Genomic DNA, 16,183 nt, shown 5'->3' on the forward strand with positions numbered 1-16,183 from the left:
TTCAAGTAAGTCACTTTATTCAGAAGGCTACAGTCATTACATTAAGAATACATAATATTACTACAGTAATACAATTGTGGCTAGAGGAATTACAACTGCAACAATAATATTAAACATACAAACGTATGAAATTGATGTCAAACATTACATTATGTCAATAAGTCTGAGTGAGAACTAAGAAACGGGAACAAATAAGAATGTTCATTACTACAATATAAATCGCACACAGTACTACAATATTAATCAACAATTTGGTAAGTTATGTTCATTTGCAATACTGATTTTTACTGAAAAAAATATTGGCAGCAAAATAAATGAATAATAATATATAACCACTTATCTCATACAGCTACATAATTGATTTATATAAGAAATGATAGACATTCCTAGAGATTAATACAATTTCGTGAGGGTTTCCTCCCCATACACATTCAGCAGTATCAGTCCATTCGCACTCGTGCAGTGCTGTGTAGTGCCACGCTCGGCAACACTACCCGCGGCCAGCCTCTACGCACAATTGGATCAGTTTACTCGTGTCTTATACGTGTAATTGATTAATATTCAAGGTATAAATTGCTACAAATGTATGTTATGTACCGACTCAAATACACGGCGAGTCAAGCGGAGGAGGATGCATGATAATGGAATATCGATGCGACAAAGCAGTCGTACACTATATGAAGAATGGATAATTATGTAGAGCTTTAGTAGAAAGTATTGCGTTTGCCGTCCTGTATGGATAGGTTCAAGAGATACTCGTCTAGTATGGCGGCGTGCGAGATGGTGGGCGCGGCGACGAGTGGCGGGGGCGCGGGGGCGCGGGGCGCGCGGCGTGCGGGGCGCGGCGCTACTGGCCCGGCGCCGGCGCCGCGTCCGGGTACACCACGCCGAACAGCGCCGCGCACGCCGCCTTGGCCGCCAACTTGCGCGCCTCCTTCTTGTTGGGGGCTGCAACACAATACTGGCACTCATCAACCGTTCCCGGTTTCCTCGCCGGTATATCAAGACAGTCACGTACCTTTCCCGATGTACGTGTTGCCGTCGACGTCGACTCCCATGGTGAACAGCATGTTCTGCGGCCGGTCTCCCTCCACGGCCAGCTCGCGGTACTCCATGTGCGGCCGCATGTACGTGAGTAGCATGCAGGGATGCATCTCCACGGCGTTGGCTGGCAGCTCCTTCGGCTTTTTGCCCAGCGCCTCCTGCACGCTCTCCGCGCCCTGCGGGACATACTAATTAGTAATTGAGAAGCAACTTACACTCGTACATTACAAGTGAGTGCAGCGGTCGGTACGTACAGAGAGCACGGCGGGTTTGAGTTGTGGCACCTTGTGGCCCTCGTACTCCCACTCAGTGAACAGTTTGTGTAGCGCGAAGGACGCGAGCTGTATCATCGGCAACGCTTCCTCGTCCGTGCTGCAGTCACCACTGTTAGAACCTGCAACAATCATTCATATATTCCATTTCACATATTACGAGGTACAACCAGTAACAAATAAATATTAAAGCACAAGTAGTACTGACCACTGTCACTATTGATGACCTTGTTCATCTTCTTGATGATGAGATCACGTATGGCTTGCTCAGCGGCAGCGTTGCGCGCCATCAGCTTGTTGTCACCTGGCGATGGGAGTAAGTTTCGTAATCAATTACGGAGCTGCGGAAGACGGGATGCCGGGAAACATAGCAGGAGTCGGAACAGGATGGTTTTTAGCCAGTAAGAGAAACACTCGCCCTCGCCTCACTGAAGGCGGGAGAAGTCATTGGATGATTTTCCCCTCAAAAACAAAGTGTGGTAATGATTGCAAGGGGAAAGTAAAGCAATGTGTGTTGTTGTACTGCATGTTGCAGCATGGTGTGTATGTCGCATACCGTATCCCTTGTAGTTGGTGCCGTCCACGGTGAGGTCGGCGCAGAAACTGTGCGTGTTGGGAGCCTTGTAGTACTGGTTGTTGGCGGACGGCTCCACTTTAAATTGCTACAAATTGTAAACATACACATTAACACAAATTCTCACAAGATAGTAAGAAGTGATAAGTCCCCCCGTATGACTTTGCAGGTTAGTACTCACGCTGACGCTGGCGACCTGCTCGGCGGGGAGGATCTCGTTGAGCACCATCAGCGCGTTCTTGGGCGTCAGCAGGCGACGCAGGCTCTCGTTCTGGCGACGTCGGCGCTCCTTATTACTCACTTTCTTCACTGTAATCAAATTATTTTTAAGCAAAATCAAGTCTCTCCTCTCTGTGTACATTTAGTATAGAAATAGTTGATGCATGCTCACCTCCTGGCAGTTTGCTCTTCATCCAGTGCGGTCGCGCAGGGGCCGCGTCATCAGTTTTGGGCGCCACTGGAGTGTCCGCCATGTTGACGTCCTCGTCTTTGGTCTGCTGATAGTTTATTACTTCAGTTAATGCAATGCACAGGGACATGAGCTGCTAGTGGCTCCTTGTGTCAAATCGTATAGTATGTTGAATTAATGATGTATGAAACAAAAAAGTGGCGTGTCGCACTATCGTAATAAGAACATTATGTACCTCGCTCACTTGCACGGGCTGCAGGTTTTGGTGTTGTTGCGCCTTCCGCTGAGGCTGAGGTGACACGTACGTCTATCGACATAACATACAATAAAACTCCGGGCGTAGCTAATATAACAAGCTTGTCGAAATAACCCGTAAACCACTAGATACTTTCAAAACAAATCACTTCACTCCTACAACCCAAAGCACTTCATTGTCAGGTCCTATCGCGAGTTGGAACATTAGTAGTGATGGACTCCCATAGCGTGTGGGATGCAGATACAATGCCGAGCACCTCGCACCAAAATCGCAGAAACAATATGATGCGTGTCTTAGTACTCACTGATGACTAGACTCTAGTGCACTTGCGCCGCCGCTTCCCGACGCCATCCGACCGCGGCCTGCCCGACACCACCCGGCGTCTTACAGCCACGTGGGGGATGCGTTCCACCATCCAAATAAACTCACTCATTCATCCACTCAGAGCAAATGAAATGGAAGCAGCCAACGGCTGGTGAAAATGTTGTAAATGGAAATAGTATTTGAGATGCAATAAAGCAAAGAAATGTCATAGTTTAGAGTGCAGCAGTCATGTCTAGTCGCCTCACACACAGTGATGGTGGGCTCACATCACCCATCAACATCCATATTCCTATCATGTCTGTCACCCCACAAAATTGCAACCTCCTCTAACACCAGTCGGGGATCACATGGGTTTTCACATTTGGAATTGAAATAGTTACAATTTCAGAGGGTTGTCACATGTTAGAAATCTGGAGCAGCTTATGTCTACTAAGTCCAGAGAATGCTGTATGGTTACGAATTGTATCATTCGTGACAATACTACTTTCTCAAACCACAGAGCTATCCTCTGAGAGTCTCACGTCGACATCTGGCGAGCACGACAACGACACGTTGTAGTGCAGGCCGAGGTGGGACCAAACATCATAAGAGACAATAAGCAAGTGTTTACATTTGCATGCGTCTCATATGATGCTGGGTATAGACGTGCAGGACTTGAGCCCAGTCAGAGGGTAGCTAAAGACTTTATGTGGCCAGTCCCAGGGCTCTCGCGGCTCGCCAAAGCTCTGTGGTAACAGACATTATGATTTTTACAAATGTTTTTGAAGTTATTGTTGCTTCCAATATAATTATACTACAGCAGTTCTCAATGAGAAATGTAAAACTACTTAAAATACTTTAATTAAACAACTTTACAGATATTATAATGCAGTGAACTTTATTCTAAGTACCTATTATAAACAAACATTGTAGGCAAGTTACTGCCATCAAACATAAAACAAAACTAATACAGTCAGAGACAAAAGATATGTATTGAATTATATTCTGAAAGACAAATAGTTATAATAGTTAGTTACCTCTGCAGCAGGAACAAACTGGCCCGGTGTGTTATAGCGGCCGGAGAATCTAGTGTTGTCTGCCAGTGACAAGAAGGTAAGGTTAATTAATACATGACATGTCTTCAACAGACTCTGTGGCAGCAGATTTATAATTTTCACTAAACATTCAAGTTAATGCTTATTTTAAAACAACTTAAATTCTGGTAACTGGTCTACTTATCACATCCACAACAATACCTATAATGATCTTGGGACATTTATATGTATTTAACTATATTAGTGGTGAAGTGATGACAAATAATTCTTAGTAAAACAGAGCCTGACTGACGGGTTCCTATCCTACAGTGGTTGATTTGTAAAATTACACTGTTTCATGACACTACAATGTGAATTGTTTGTTTGCCTTAGCTGCACTATTGCATACAAGATACAACTAGTTACTGAATCAAAGTTACATTTTACAATAATTGTGGTTTTGTTAAAACAATGAAATATGGTCGGTAGGTATCCGTAGCGGAACATACAAACATCGCGGCCATAATAATTAACTTCAGTGTATAAAGTAATCAATACTACTAGTACTGCGGCGCTGAAAAATCAATACCGCGCATGTTCTACTGCTAGTAGTTCCAGTCCTTCAGGTCATCATAATTAAGACATGAATGTATAACATTTAAAGTTTAGCCATGGTTTACACAATGACTCAATCAGTAACCGTACCGGGCAGACCTAGCAGATAATTACAGATTTCAACTTACATTGTTTATTGTTGTAGGCCATTTTAATGATTTGCTAAAACTTATGTCGTCGAGCACTTGTTAAATATCTTTTAACTTTGTAGGAAAAGTAATTGCACTTTAGTGCAATTTATTTTGTTAATCAAACAGCAGCACAATTCACAATAACAGAATAAATTTCACGAATCGTTATATTCTTTCTATGGTATTATAGTAACAAACATGCACTCAATCAACTAAAACGAATGTCAAAATTTACAATTGTCACCACTGCCTGCTTACTAATCGGAAGTCGGAAAGAATGAATGAAATGAATGGCCGACACTTTATTTTTTCTTAGGAGTAAAATGAATTAAATGTGAAAAGAAAACTCTTAATTAAAAGTGGCCCATGGAAGAACCGAGAAGGAACCTAAAGAAACTTTTATTCAAAATGGTACGTAGGTACATTAATTCACCAAACACAATATTCAATAACCCAGGTAGAGTGGTGAACCATAGACAATGGAGAAAGTAGCTGTCTGTCGAATTTCGTCTGTCTGTCGTTGTCTTTTATCTACCTGTCAGTTAATCATTAGACGTTCAAGTAGTTTTTACTGCTTGTAAATTTATTTACAAAAGTTTTGGTTCAAGTGTATACTGGTGTTTTTACTTCCAATATTCTTAAGATCCTTTTAATGCATTCAGATCTTCACAAAAAGTGTACAAGTTGTCAGTTATCTGCGAAATGGTCGTGTTTATTATCGACACTGTAGTACGAGTTAAATGGCGTGGATGTTATGACCAGTAGCGAGCAGTGGTTGTTGATAGTTTTGTATGAAAATGTAATCTAATCCTGAACTGGCACTGGTAGTCGCTGTAACACGAAAAGATCGAGTAAATTTAAGAAAAAGGGTGAGTATTATTTTCTAATTAAAGTCCTATTTGCATTGGATGAGTGTGTAAACATATTAAAGTATTTAAAATATTGTCAGTGACACAGAAAGACCCAGTACAACGGTGATTGATAATATTAAATATTTACATAATGTGGAATCTTGTGTGTTTTAAAAGTGGGCTGCCATGTTTACATAATTGATTAATGAAATCTACCACAAATAGGTTTTTGAAACAATGATCTGTCCGTGTGTATGTCAGACTGTGAGATATATTACAGAGCTAGAAGTACCTGCGCTAGGTTTTATCGATGTGTGACTATACTATGTTTGTATTGTAAGCTCAACAATACTTAGTTGGCATTCATTTTTCTCACCCATAACAATTTGTGTGTTCCAATGTTAAAACCGAGATATTATACATTTCAGTATAAATGAGTGAGTGATGTCTGCGGTGCACTGTGTGGTGGTGTGGGAGTGGCAGTGCAGTGGGCAGTGGTTGGCGCACACGCCGGGCGTCACGCGCACGCTGGAGCGCGCACACGCCAAGAAACTCACACGAGTTGTACTGGCCGACGCTGACCCAGCACTCCGGGGACACTATGTTAACCTCAGGACTCTGACGCAGTGTCTGGATACTCCAGGTATGATGTTATACTATTAACAGCCTATATTTTTGTTTTTCTATCTTGCAATACATATTATAACAAGATACTATTGATACTTTTTTCCTTGGGTATTAGTAAAAAAAAGTGAAAATGTTGTTCTCATGATGTGTCCGTATTTACTGAATGGAGATTAGAACATTGTGACTGTTGGATTACACATGGTTGGAAATTGCATCTCCATATCTTATGAGACTAACTAATTGATAATAATTGATGCTAAAAGTCCATAATATTGTTAAGTATACATTAGTATGTAGTTATAATGTAGATTTGTTGGTCCAGAGGGTGGGTCGGTGGAGTGTCGCGTGCGTCGCTCGTGCTACAGCGTGACGTCACCGGCGGGGCGCGGCCTGCGCTGGGAGTGGGCACGCTTCGTGTCCCCGCCACTCGGGGGGGAGCTCAACTACGAGCCACTGCCCATGGAGGTACATTATTTTTTACCAATTGATAATTTTAATGTTGTTATTTTGAAAAAATATAAAGTATAATATGCAACACAGGTGCAATGTCTACTGGAAGAGTCGTGGTCGGGCGGTGGTGAGCCCGTGTCGTTCGACGGTTGGGTGGCGTCCGTGTCGCGTATGACGGCGCGCTGCGGGGGCGGAGGGAGCGCAGGGGGTGGCGCGGGGGGCGTGGCACTACTGCGGCGCGGCCCGCAGCCCCCGTACCCGCTGACCCGACCTGCGCCCCCGCACCCGCCCCCACCACCAGACCGACCGCCTCTAGAAGGTATTGCCACTGCCTCTAACTTAAATAAAACTTTAAAACACAAAAGCAAAAAATTTTATTTCAACTATTTGCAGTACATTAAATCAATAAATAAAACATTACACACACTACCATGCATAGTGATCGCCGTCCGCGTATCCCTCAACAACACACTGGGTCCAGCGTCCACTCGGTGCAATCAGTGCAGTCTGTACAGTCAGTGCAGTCAGTCCATTCCCTCCAGTCCCTGCAGGCCAGTCAGTCGAGTCAGGCCTCCACCATCCCCCGGCAGGGGGCGCGTAGTGCCTCGCCACGGGATCGCAAGCCTGGCTTAGCGCGACAGATACTGCATAACTTGAATATATTCAGTAAGCTTATCTGACTCATTACATTGCATTTATAGTGGTACCAAGTAGCGATGTATTGACCAAGATGTACACCCGCAGGCCACGGCAGCAAGCAGGCGGCGGACAGCAAGCCGCGGGCGGGCGCGGACGAGGCGCGCCACCCCGACACGGACTGCAGCAGCACGCGCTCGGGCCGCAGACACAGCGTCGACACCGTGTCCACCTACCTCAGCCACGAGAGCAAGGAGAGTCTGCAGGTACGTGACAAACCCACCTTCTGTGCTTTCAACAATTCCACTTACTGGCTATACATGGCGATTGTGTATTATTCTTATTGATCTCTTTTATTTTGTAATTTCATTGAATTGTATGCATATGCAGCAGACATCAGTGGGCGAGCTGCTGAACTGCAGCGGGAGCAGCGACGATGTGTTCGAGGGGGGCGAGGCCTCGTTAGCCCCGCCCCCCGCCCCGCCCGCGCCCCCGCCCTCCGACATACCCACTTCCGATGGCAGCATCGTCGGTGAGTAAAACTGTGGACGAAAATATGTCCCTTCCTACTAGATTTCTGCTGACTCTCTTAAGTCGGAAAGAAGGTCCCATGTATCATTCTTGTATATGCAATATTTCATTGATGTGCCTCGGTGGCGACTTAACACGGTACATAAGAAATGGTTCGTGTGGTGTAGGAGTGGACGAGGCGTCGGCCGCGGTGTGTGTGTGGGTGCGGGCCGAGGCGTGTCCCCAGTGGGGGGCGCTGTGCCCCGCCTGCATGGCCCCGCTGGAGGGGGGCGGGGGCGCGGGGGGCGCGGGGCCGTGCGTGGCGCTGACGGGCTGCGGGCACATGCTGCACCTGGCCTGCCTCAACCGCCGCCTGGAGCGCCTGCGGGCCGCCGGCGCCGCGCTCTACATCGAGTGCCTCGTGTGCGGCCGCGTGTACGGCCGCGCCACGGGGGCGCAGCCCCCGGGCTCCATGTCGTGGACACTGCAGCCCACCGCGCTGCCGCAGCACCCGCCCTGCTCCTCCTCCATCCTCGTCACATACAAGTAAGTCGCTATGTCACATCCGCTCGGTTGTTGTATATGATGTATACGCTCGCGCGGTGACACAACGTACATTGGCCGCAGCTTCCAGTCGGGCGTGCAAGGCCCGCAGCACCCGGTGCCGGGCGCGCCGTACTACGCGGTGGGCTTCCCGCGGTACACTCTGCTGCCGGACACTCCGCTCGGACGACAGGTACGTATCCAATTTAAACACAAAGTTTATATGGTCGTTCCAAGGTTCGACATTCAACTGATATCATCAAAAACACACATCGTACAAAGTAAAGTCCTCCTGGAGCAGTAGCCACCCTATCAGTCTGCCGAACTGCTTGGAGCCGGCAGTGGTACGACAGAGAGATGTACGTGGTGTGTGTGCAGGTGCTGTCGGCGCTGCGCGTGGTGTGGGAGCGCGGGCTGTTGTTCGTTGTGGCGGCGTCCGTGACGACGGGGCGCGAGCACGTGGTGGCGTGGCGCGTGCGGCCGCCGCCGGGGTCTGCGCGCCAGTACGCGGGCGGCGCGCGACCAGACAACGTGCTGCGCGCCGCGCTGGCCCGCCTGCACGCGCTGCTGCCGCCGCCGCCCGCGCCGCTGCTGTAGCCATAGGGACCAGGATGGACCCTAAGCCAGAGTCAGGTTCCCACGACCGATTTCCTCTCACTCCATAATTTGTAAAATACTTCAGAGAGTTGTATTATGACACATTATGAACGTCAGCTGCGGCACGTACGGCGGTTAGTGCAATGGCAGTCGCCCGAACGTAATCGCCCGCCACAACATTAAGAAATAAAGGATACTACGTCATGCAGATAGTCCATTGAAATGTTACAATTTAAGGGCCGAATAATGCATTTTTTAGAGGACGCAATTTTATTTTTTGATCATGTAAGGGGGGTCAATAGAAGCTTAACTTGAAGTTTGTGGGGTCACCGCCCTTGTCCCCCGGCCGCTATCTTGGAAAAAGGGATGGAAACACTTTTTTTGCTATATCTCGGAAACTATGCATCGTAATAAAATTTTTAAAATCATAATTTGTAGAAAATTATTTTGCCTACAAATATGTTTATATACCTTTTTGCCCTAAATTAACAATTAAAGAAGTTATAAGTAAAAAAGTGAAAAATTTTTAATAAAATTTTCTTTTTTGCTCTATAACTTTTTTTTACATTTTATAAATAAATGGCTTCAGACCAATCTTGTAGAATATTTTTCGAGAAATTTTTTTCCCTACAACTGTTTTCAATTTCATTCATTAGAAACTCAGTTACAGCGCTCCGAAGTTAACCGGGTTCGTCAAATTAGTCCAGTCAAACAAGCTTAAATTAGGTAAGAATCTCGGAATGCGAGATGACCAGCTGTAAGTTTGTATATACTTGTATATTGATCCCCTAAAACTTGTCTCAAAACCATGGTATATATGGTAGGGTGTAAGCAACTCTTAAAATTCAGGGTCAAAGGTCCCAAAAATCGTTTTTTTGCGGTTTTTTGGAAATAACTCATTTCCTATGGGTTTTTGGTATTTGTATTCATTATCAATATTGTAGAATACAAAATTCTCTACAACTTTTGTCTAATTTTTTTTTTTATATGGTGAATCGTTGTCGAGTTAGAGGGCGGAGAACGCACGGTCAATTTTCCACTTTGGAAGCGTCTATCTTTCAAACTAACGAATTTGAAGAAAAATGGTTTTAGAAACTATAACGTCTTTTTTAATGTCCTATCCATAACCAACCATCACGGATAGGTTAGCTGAAAAAAAAAATGTCTGATGTGATGCAGTGACCGCGCGTTCTCCGCCCTCTATCTCGAAAACGGTTCACCGTATAAAAAAAAAACTTAGTCAAATTTGTAGAGAATTTTGTATTCTACAATATTAATAATGAATACAAATACCAAAAACCCATAGGAAATGAGTTATTTCCAAAAAAACCGCTAAAAAACGATTTTTGGGACCTTTGACCCTGAATTTTAAGAGTTGCTTACACCCTACCATATATACCATGGTTTTGAGACAAGTTTTAGGGGATCAATATACAAGTATATACAAACTTACAGCTGGTCATCTCGCATTCCGAGATTCTTACCTAATTTAAGCTTGTTTGACTGGACTAATTTGACGAACCCGGTTAACTTCGGAGCGCTGTAACTGAGTTTCTAATGAATGAAATTGAAAACAGTTGTAGGGAAAAAAAATTCTCGAAAAATATTCTACAAGATTGGTCTGAAGTCATTTATTTATAAAATGTAAAAAAAAAGTTATAGAGCAAAAAAGAAAATTTTATTAAAAATTTTTCACTTTTTTACTTATAACTTCTTTAATTGTTAATTTAGGGCAAAAAGGTATATAAACATATTTGTAGGCAAAATAATTTTCTACAAATTATGATTTTAAAATTTTTATTACGATGCATAGTTTCCGAGATATAGCAAAAAAAGTGTTTCCATCCCTTTTTCCAAGATGGCGGCCGGGGGACAAGGGTGGCGACCCCACAAACTTCAAGTTAAGCTTCTATTGACCCCCCCTACAGATCAAAAAATAAAATTGCGTCCTCTAAAAAATGTAAAGCTCATGTAACATTTCAATGGACTAAGATAGCTGATCATAAAATTGAAAACAACATCCTTTCCTCAAAATATTATGCTAATTTTAAATGAAATGAATTTTTATTCAGGAAACACCAATTAAACTAAAATTTTCTTGCACATTAGACTGGCCGCCACTGCTTAACCAACCGCAAGGACTACAGCTGACGTGTCCAAGGCTTCATGATACAACTCTCTCAAACACTATACAAATTCCCAACTCCCGGAGGTACTGACAAAAATTGGTACCTGGCTTACGGTCTGTAATGGTTGTATCGCGATTGTATATTAAATTGTAACACCAGACAGCCAACCACCGCGGTTGGCCGCTAGGGGTTTAGCCCCCTAACACACCACAATCCGTTTGTAATATGATTAGCATTAATCTTACAATACAATGTATGAAAATATCAATTAACAGCTAGAATACTACGCAAGTCACCAGAAAACTAGGAGACTACCTTCAGCAATTTACATTCTTTAGTATTTAATAAAGAAATGTTTGTAATCGTTCAGATTGCAATGGTAACATCCAACGATAGAACGATGAGTAATCCATTAAAACGATTTGTATCATAGTGAATAAAACCCTAATAGGTGCGATAAAAGTGAGTTTATCACTGTTATAATGAATACGATAATTATATATTATGTATATTAACTGCACCATCCAGTATGCAACATGCAGGGGATGTAAATCAGTGCCTTAAACATTAAATGCATAAGTCTGGAATTGATTATTATATAATGACCAGTATTTTATTTAGGTAGCTACAATTTTATAAAAGACATTTAACTTGTTATAAGTATTTTTTATTATGTACATTTTTATATTCGAATATTTAGATAAGCGCTACGTCTTCCAAACGAGGCAATAAGACGACACGAGTCTTCCTTTAGTTGTACTATATTATACTTGTATTATACTTTAGAGACTGAAATCGAATATATCCATTATTATTAACAAATTAATATAATTAAGTAAGTACTGTTTGGTCTGATATAGTGACGACTTGTATAACGTGCACTGAGCCAATACTTTGTACTGTAATTTTACTAATACATAATTACAAGAAATGCGAAACTTTGTGATTGAGTTTGTATGTGTGTTGGTTACTGAATCACGTCTAAACAAATTCAATTTGGAACAGGGGGAGATTATATGATTTATGGAATAATTATTAAATATCTTTTTATCTCACGGGAACATTGACGAAGCTAGTTAATCCATAAATAATTTGGACAGTATTGGTGTCACTGTGTACAACATAGTATCGTCCCATTAATGACAATGTCGACTATTTGTATAGAAGTTATTGTTAAAGAGGAACCACCACTGGGTCTAATGACCTGTATACACCGAAGTCACGCACTGGATTATTGAACCACCCCTTTAGATGTTATAGGAGCAAACATAAGAGAGTCCGTAACCTCGTAACTTCTGTACAAATAGTTTGCTGGCGTGTAGATCGGATTGTTATTCAATATTCGTCACTTTATCAAAGTTAAACAGTATTTAGTTATACAGTGTAGTTAGGTAAGTATCTTGCCAGTTAGAGGGGTATTATGCCGTCGGAGCCACGTCACGACACGTGTACTCTGTATAATATGTGAGATAGATCTGAGATTGTATCTGTATGTTGCAGTGCAGACACCGATATACTTTTATTAATTGATTTCATAAAACCTTAGATTTCGTGTGTAATGTGAAATCTCATACAAAATGAGCAGATGTCGTTATCGACATTACAAAAGTTGACTACTTGATAGCATCCCAATGGGGGCTACCGATTTTTTATGTCACCAGATGGAGCTAGTGTGAACCTCTCATCTTTTATCCAATAGGGAATAAGCTAGTGTCACACCGTTGAATTTTTGACAGCAACAGTGATCAGACAAAAAATACTCTTCCTATTTAGAGAAGAGGGCTAATTTTAGTGCGATGTTATGTTTGAAAAACGGTAGCATTTATTGGTTATGTTTATTTTATATGTATTTGTCACACTGCGTAGCTCACACCGTGCCTTATTGTTATTAAGTTAGAGTAGAACAAATGAATCTGTGTAGTGCGGGTCTGTACAATATCTATTATGTTTTTGTCTAAAGATTGTTATTACTGCTTATGTATTTACATGTTTTTCAAACGAGACAACTATTTTCGGTTGTATGTGTTGTAATACTTTGTCAAACAAACAATTTAGTATCAGTAGTAAGAGTCAAGTCAAGACTAAACAAACACGAATATTGTTCTCAAATATTGTTATAGTTACATGTATAGTTATTTACTGCCATTGTACGTCTTCCCACGTAATGTAATGTTCTTCCAATGAGCTTTATTATATTAAGACATCGAATATTTACAAATGATATGTTTAAGATATGTTATGTAGGATATAAGACATGACATTAGTTAGTTAGAATTGCTTGTAATAAAAGCCCCCAGCTATGATCCTGTACCTATTTATTTGTATGTGTGGGGATATTATAAAAGACAAATTGTCGGAGGAATGATGCCGTGAGGTCGCGGCGAGTGCCGCCCGCCACGTGTTGCCATACTGTTGTACATAGACTAGAGACGACGTCTGCTTGCCAAAGCCAAACAAACTGACAGCTAACGGGAATTTATGTAACTGCGTGTAATATTTACTTTGGGAGAGATATTATATTGTTTCATAATTATACGTATATTTATAAACAAACTTGTGTTTTTTTCCGCGCCTACTGCCTTAGTGTGGGTCTGCCTGTATGTTTTGTTTCATATTTCGGATTCATAATGTAAAACCTCTCATGAAAATTGTGGGGAATACCTAGTGTCCTATTGAAAATGTTCCCCACATGTGTCTGTTCTCGAGATTGAGCGTCTGATCTAAACATACATCTATTTGATCCACTATAATAATGAATATAATGACTTTAGTCACATGTGTCTCATGTAACTGTCTGTCTGTGAAGAGCAAGGCTGTAAGTAACGGCAGGACCAGTGTTGGCGTTATACTTCGTTGAGGAGTAGCAGACGGGACGCTGCGCTGCGTGTAGTGAGTCTAACGTAGCGCTAACATTTAGGTACACACTGTCAGAATGTTTATCTGTGACGAACTTGAAGCGGGAACAATGAACGTCTCATCACAAACAGTAGCTGCTTTTAATCTTCCCGCAAACACAAATAATTTGCGCTACCACGACTATCCGATAAAATCTATATATTTACATAGCAAACAATATAATTGCTCTTAACACGTACGACTTACGGCTCATTTTAAATTTAGAGCATTTCATTTACTAATAATGTTATCGAAGAACAAAAAGGTTCAGTTATTTATAGATAGTGCTGCGGTATATAACGTGCACGTCAATTACTTGATGCACAATTATCTAAATTATCAAGATGGTGGGTGAAGTAATACGGCGCGTGGCGTTGGAAGACATTCTGTCGGAGAAGCAGGTGCACCACATCGTGAAGCGGGCGACCGGCGCCGACACGTGGGCGCTGGCGGCCAGCGACGTCAGGCCGGCGGCCGACGGCATGGCCGGCTTCCTCGGGGACCACAAGCGAGTCAGGCTGGACGTCACCGTGGACGGGGAACTGAAGCAAATCCACCTGTTTATAAAACGCATCCCGCTGAACAACCAGCCCAAAGCAGATTTGATTACCAACAACAATTACTTTAATCGAGAGCAGTTCATGTTCAAAGTGCTCGAGGAAATCCGAGACGACAATGGTAAGTTATTCCCAATAACATTGTTGTACTTAATACATGAAAACAGTCGCTACTCACGCAGTAGTCTTTGACGCTCAGAACGCAAGCTAGCAATAAAACTTTCAGATTTTAGACATTTTCAAACACTCCTTAAGATTTTGAGCTAGCTAGTATCTACCTGATAATGTGCTGACGAAAATAAAGTGTTACATTAATGTAAACAAATGTAGAGGTACATTCAGGTAACAGGCAAGATACTACGTGCAAATTATAATGTAGATATTATGTAGTATATCAGGCAGCATTGCAGACAGATAATATTTCGATTGGTCGCTTTCAGATCCAAATCCGTGGTGTCCGAAAGCGTACATCTACACGGAGTCCGTGGTCGTGATGCCAGACTTGTCGGTGGAAGGGTACGCCTCGCCGTACTACCTGGACACGCTGGACTACGAGCACTTGATGCTCGGCATGGCGGCGCTGGCCAGGTTCCACGCAGCCTTCACTAACTACGAGACCAAGAAAAGCATCGCCAACAACCGCCCGTACAACACCAACGATGAACATGGAAGCTTGCTGACGGAGCCAGCGTTCTGTGACGGTCCCTTCATGAAATCTTGCGCCAAACTAACTACAAACTTCCTTAAGGCTTACTCTTGCAAGCCGTATCGAAATCAGCCTGATTTGGAGGAAAGAATAGCTAAGCAGAACTTGGTCGCATGTGATACTATGAGGGAGTGGAAGGGCACGCTGAACGTACTGATCCACAAGGACCTGTGGGTGAACAACATCATGTTCAAGTACCAGGACAATGCGCTCGTCAACGCGATGATCGTTGACTTCCAGCTGATCCGGTACACGCCGCCCGCGTTCGATGTCATGACCTTCTTGTACTTGACGACGTCCAGGAGCTTCCGGGAGCAGTACGAGCGCGAGGTGTGCGAGCGGTACTTCGCAGTGTTCTGCGAGCATCTGGACGACGACTCGAAGCGGAGGGTTGAAGGATTGGGGTACGACAAGGAGAGCTTCCTGCAGTGGTGCGAGCAGAGTCGCATGTTCGGACTGTTGGAGTCAGCCGCCATTTACCCGTTCGTCCTGATGCACCCCAAGGTCGCCCAGCAGACGTTCGACGACCCCGACACGTACGACCGCGTGGTGAACGAGGACCGCTCGGAGCCGGTGCTGGCGTACGCGCAGCAGTGCGCGCGCTACCGGGACCGGATACTCGACGTGTCCGAGGAGTTCGTCGAGAGGTACGTGCTGCACGAGCTGTGACCACCAGTATTGGTTCTAAGGATTTATTAAAATTAAATGGGACATGGTGTTAGGGAGAACTATTTTTAATTAAATTATATTACACATGTATATCCACATTTTGTCAACATTTATTTTATTTTTATTGGAAACGTGGGTATAATTAACTTTTACCATCATTTACCTACACATACAAATATTAACAATATGTAAACAGTGTTTCATACCCACTAGCTATGGTAATTAGACGAAACCTTTGATTTGTACAGGCCATTCGTTTCAGTCAAATGACTGTAAATAGAACTTCATTAAGTTTAAACATGTTTAATCTCATTACGCGGCTGACAACGATGTCTCTGACAAATTGTTTTACACATCAACCGTGTTAACGCGTGA

At 43.1% G+C, this 16,183-nt stretch overlaps 3 protein-coding genes across 11 annotated transcripts; 2 read left to right on the forward strand and 1 right to left on the reverse strand.

Moving 5' to 3' along the window:
* Nucleotides 1–4,896, reverse strand: LOC118268895 (uncharacterized). 8 transcript variants are annotated; one of them, XM_050704483.1, is made up of 11 exons: nucleotides 4,636–4,894; nucleotides 3,896–3,954; nucleotides 2,860–3,604; nucleotides 2,535–2,606; nucleotides 2,282–2,384; nucleotides 2,072–2,199; nucleotides 1,873–1,978; nucleotides 1,525–1,620; nucleotides 1,299–1,438; nucleotides 1,019–1,220; nucleotides 1–948 (listed from the first exon to the last, which is right to left on the reverse strand). In XM_050704483.1, exons 5-11 carry the CDS (start codon nucleotides 2,361–2,363, stop codon nucleotides 848–850), a joined length of 855 nt encoding a protein of 284 aa, XP_050560440.1. In that variant the 5' UTR covers nucleotides 2,364–2,384; nucleotides 2,535–2,606; nucleotides 2,860–3,604; nucleotides 3,896–3,954; nucleotides 4,636–4,894; the 3' UTR covers nucleotides 1–847. The 8 variants fall into 8 exon arrangements, with proteins under 8 accessions (XP_050560440.1, XP_050560439.1, XP_050560430.1 ...); XM_050704482.1 differs by having other exon boundaries at nucleotides 2,282–2,387; nucleotides 4,636–4,893; XM_050704473.1 differs by lacking the exon at nucleotides 2,860–3,604 and having other exon boundaries at nucleotides 4,636–4,896.
* A 251-nt stretch (nucleotides 4,897–5,147) lies between these two features.
* LOC118268894 (protein deltex) lies at nucleotides 5,148–13,534 on the forward strand. Of its 2 annotated transcripts, none has more exons than XM_050704462.1 (10): nucleotides 5,148–5,507; nucleotides 5,918–6,132; nucleotides 6,439–6,581; nucleotides 6,657–6,886; nucleotides 7,009–7,232; nucleotides 7,311–7,468; nucleotides 7,596–7,734; nucleotides 7,901–8,258; nucleotides 8,340–8,448; nucleotides 8,634–13,534. In XM_050704462.1, exons 2-10 carry the CDS (start codon nucleotides 5,934–5,936, stop codon nucleotides 8,850–8,852), a joined length of 1,779 nt encoding a protein of 592 aa, XP_050560419.1. In that variant the 5' UTR covers nucleotides 5,148–5,507; nucleotides 5,918–5,933; the 3' UTR covers nucleotides 8,853–13,534. The 2 variants fall into 2 exon arrangements, with proteins under 2 accessions (XP_050560419.1, XP_050560418.1); XM_050704461.1 differs by having other exon boundaries at nucleotides 5,149–5,507; nucleotides 7,593–7,734.
* Nucleotides 13,535–14,171: 637 nt separating this feature from the next.
* Nucleotides 14,172–15,906, forward strand: LOC118269342 (uncharacterized). Its single transcript, XM_035584409.2, has 2 exons — nucleotides 14,172–14,554; nucleotides 14,874–15,906. The coding sequence occupies exons 1-2, from the start codon at nucleotides 14,221–14,223 to the stop codon at nucleotides 15,806–15,808; spliced, it is 1,269 nt and encodes a 422-aa protein (XP_035440302.2). The 5' UTR covers nucleotides 14,172–14,220; the 3' UTR covers nucleotides 15,809–15,906.
* The last annotated feature ends 277 nt before the right edge of the window (nucleotides 15,907–16,183 follow it).

The sequence above is a fragment of the Spodoptera frugiperda genome, chromosome 2, assembly GCF_023101765.2.
Source record: "Spodoptera frugiperda isolate SF20-4 chromosome 2, AGI-APGP_CSIRO_Sfru_2.0, whole genome shotgun sequence".
Taxonomy (NCBI): Eukaryota; Metazoa; Arthropoda; class Insecta; order Lepidoptera; family Noctuidae; genus Spodoptera; species Spodoptera frugiperda.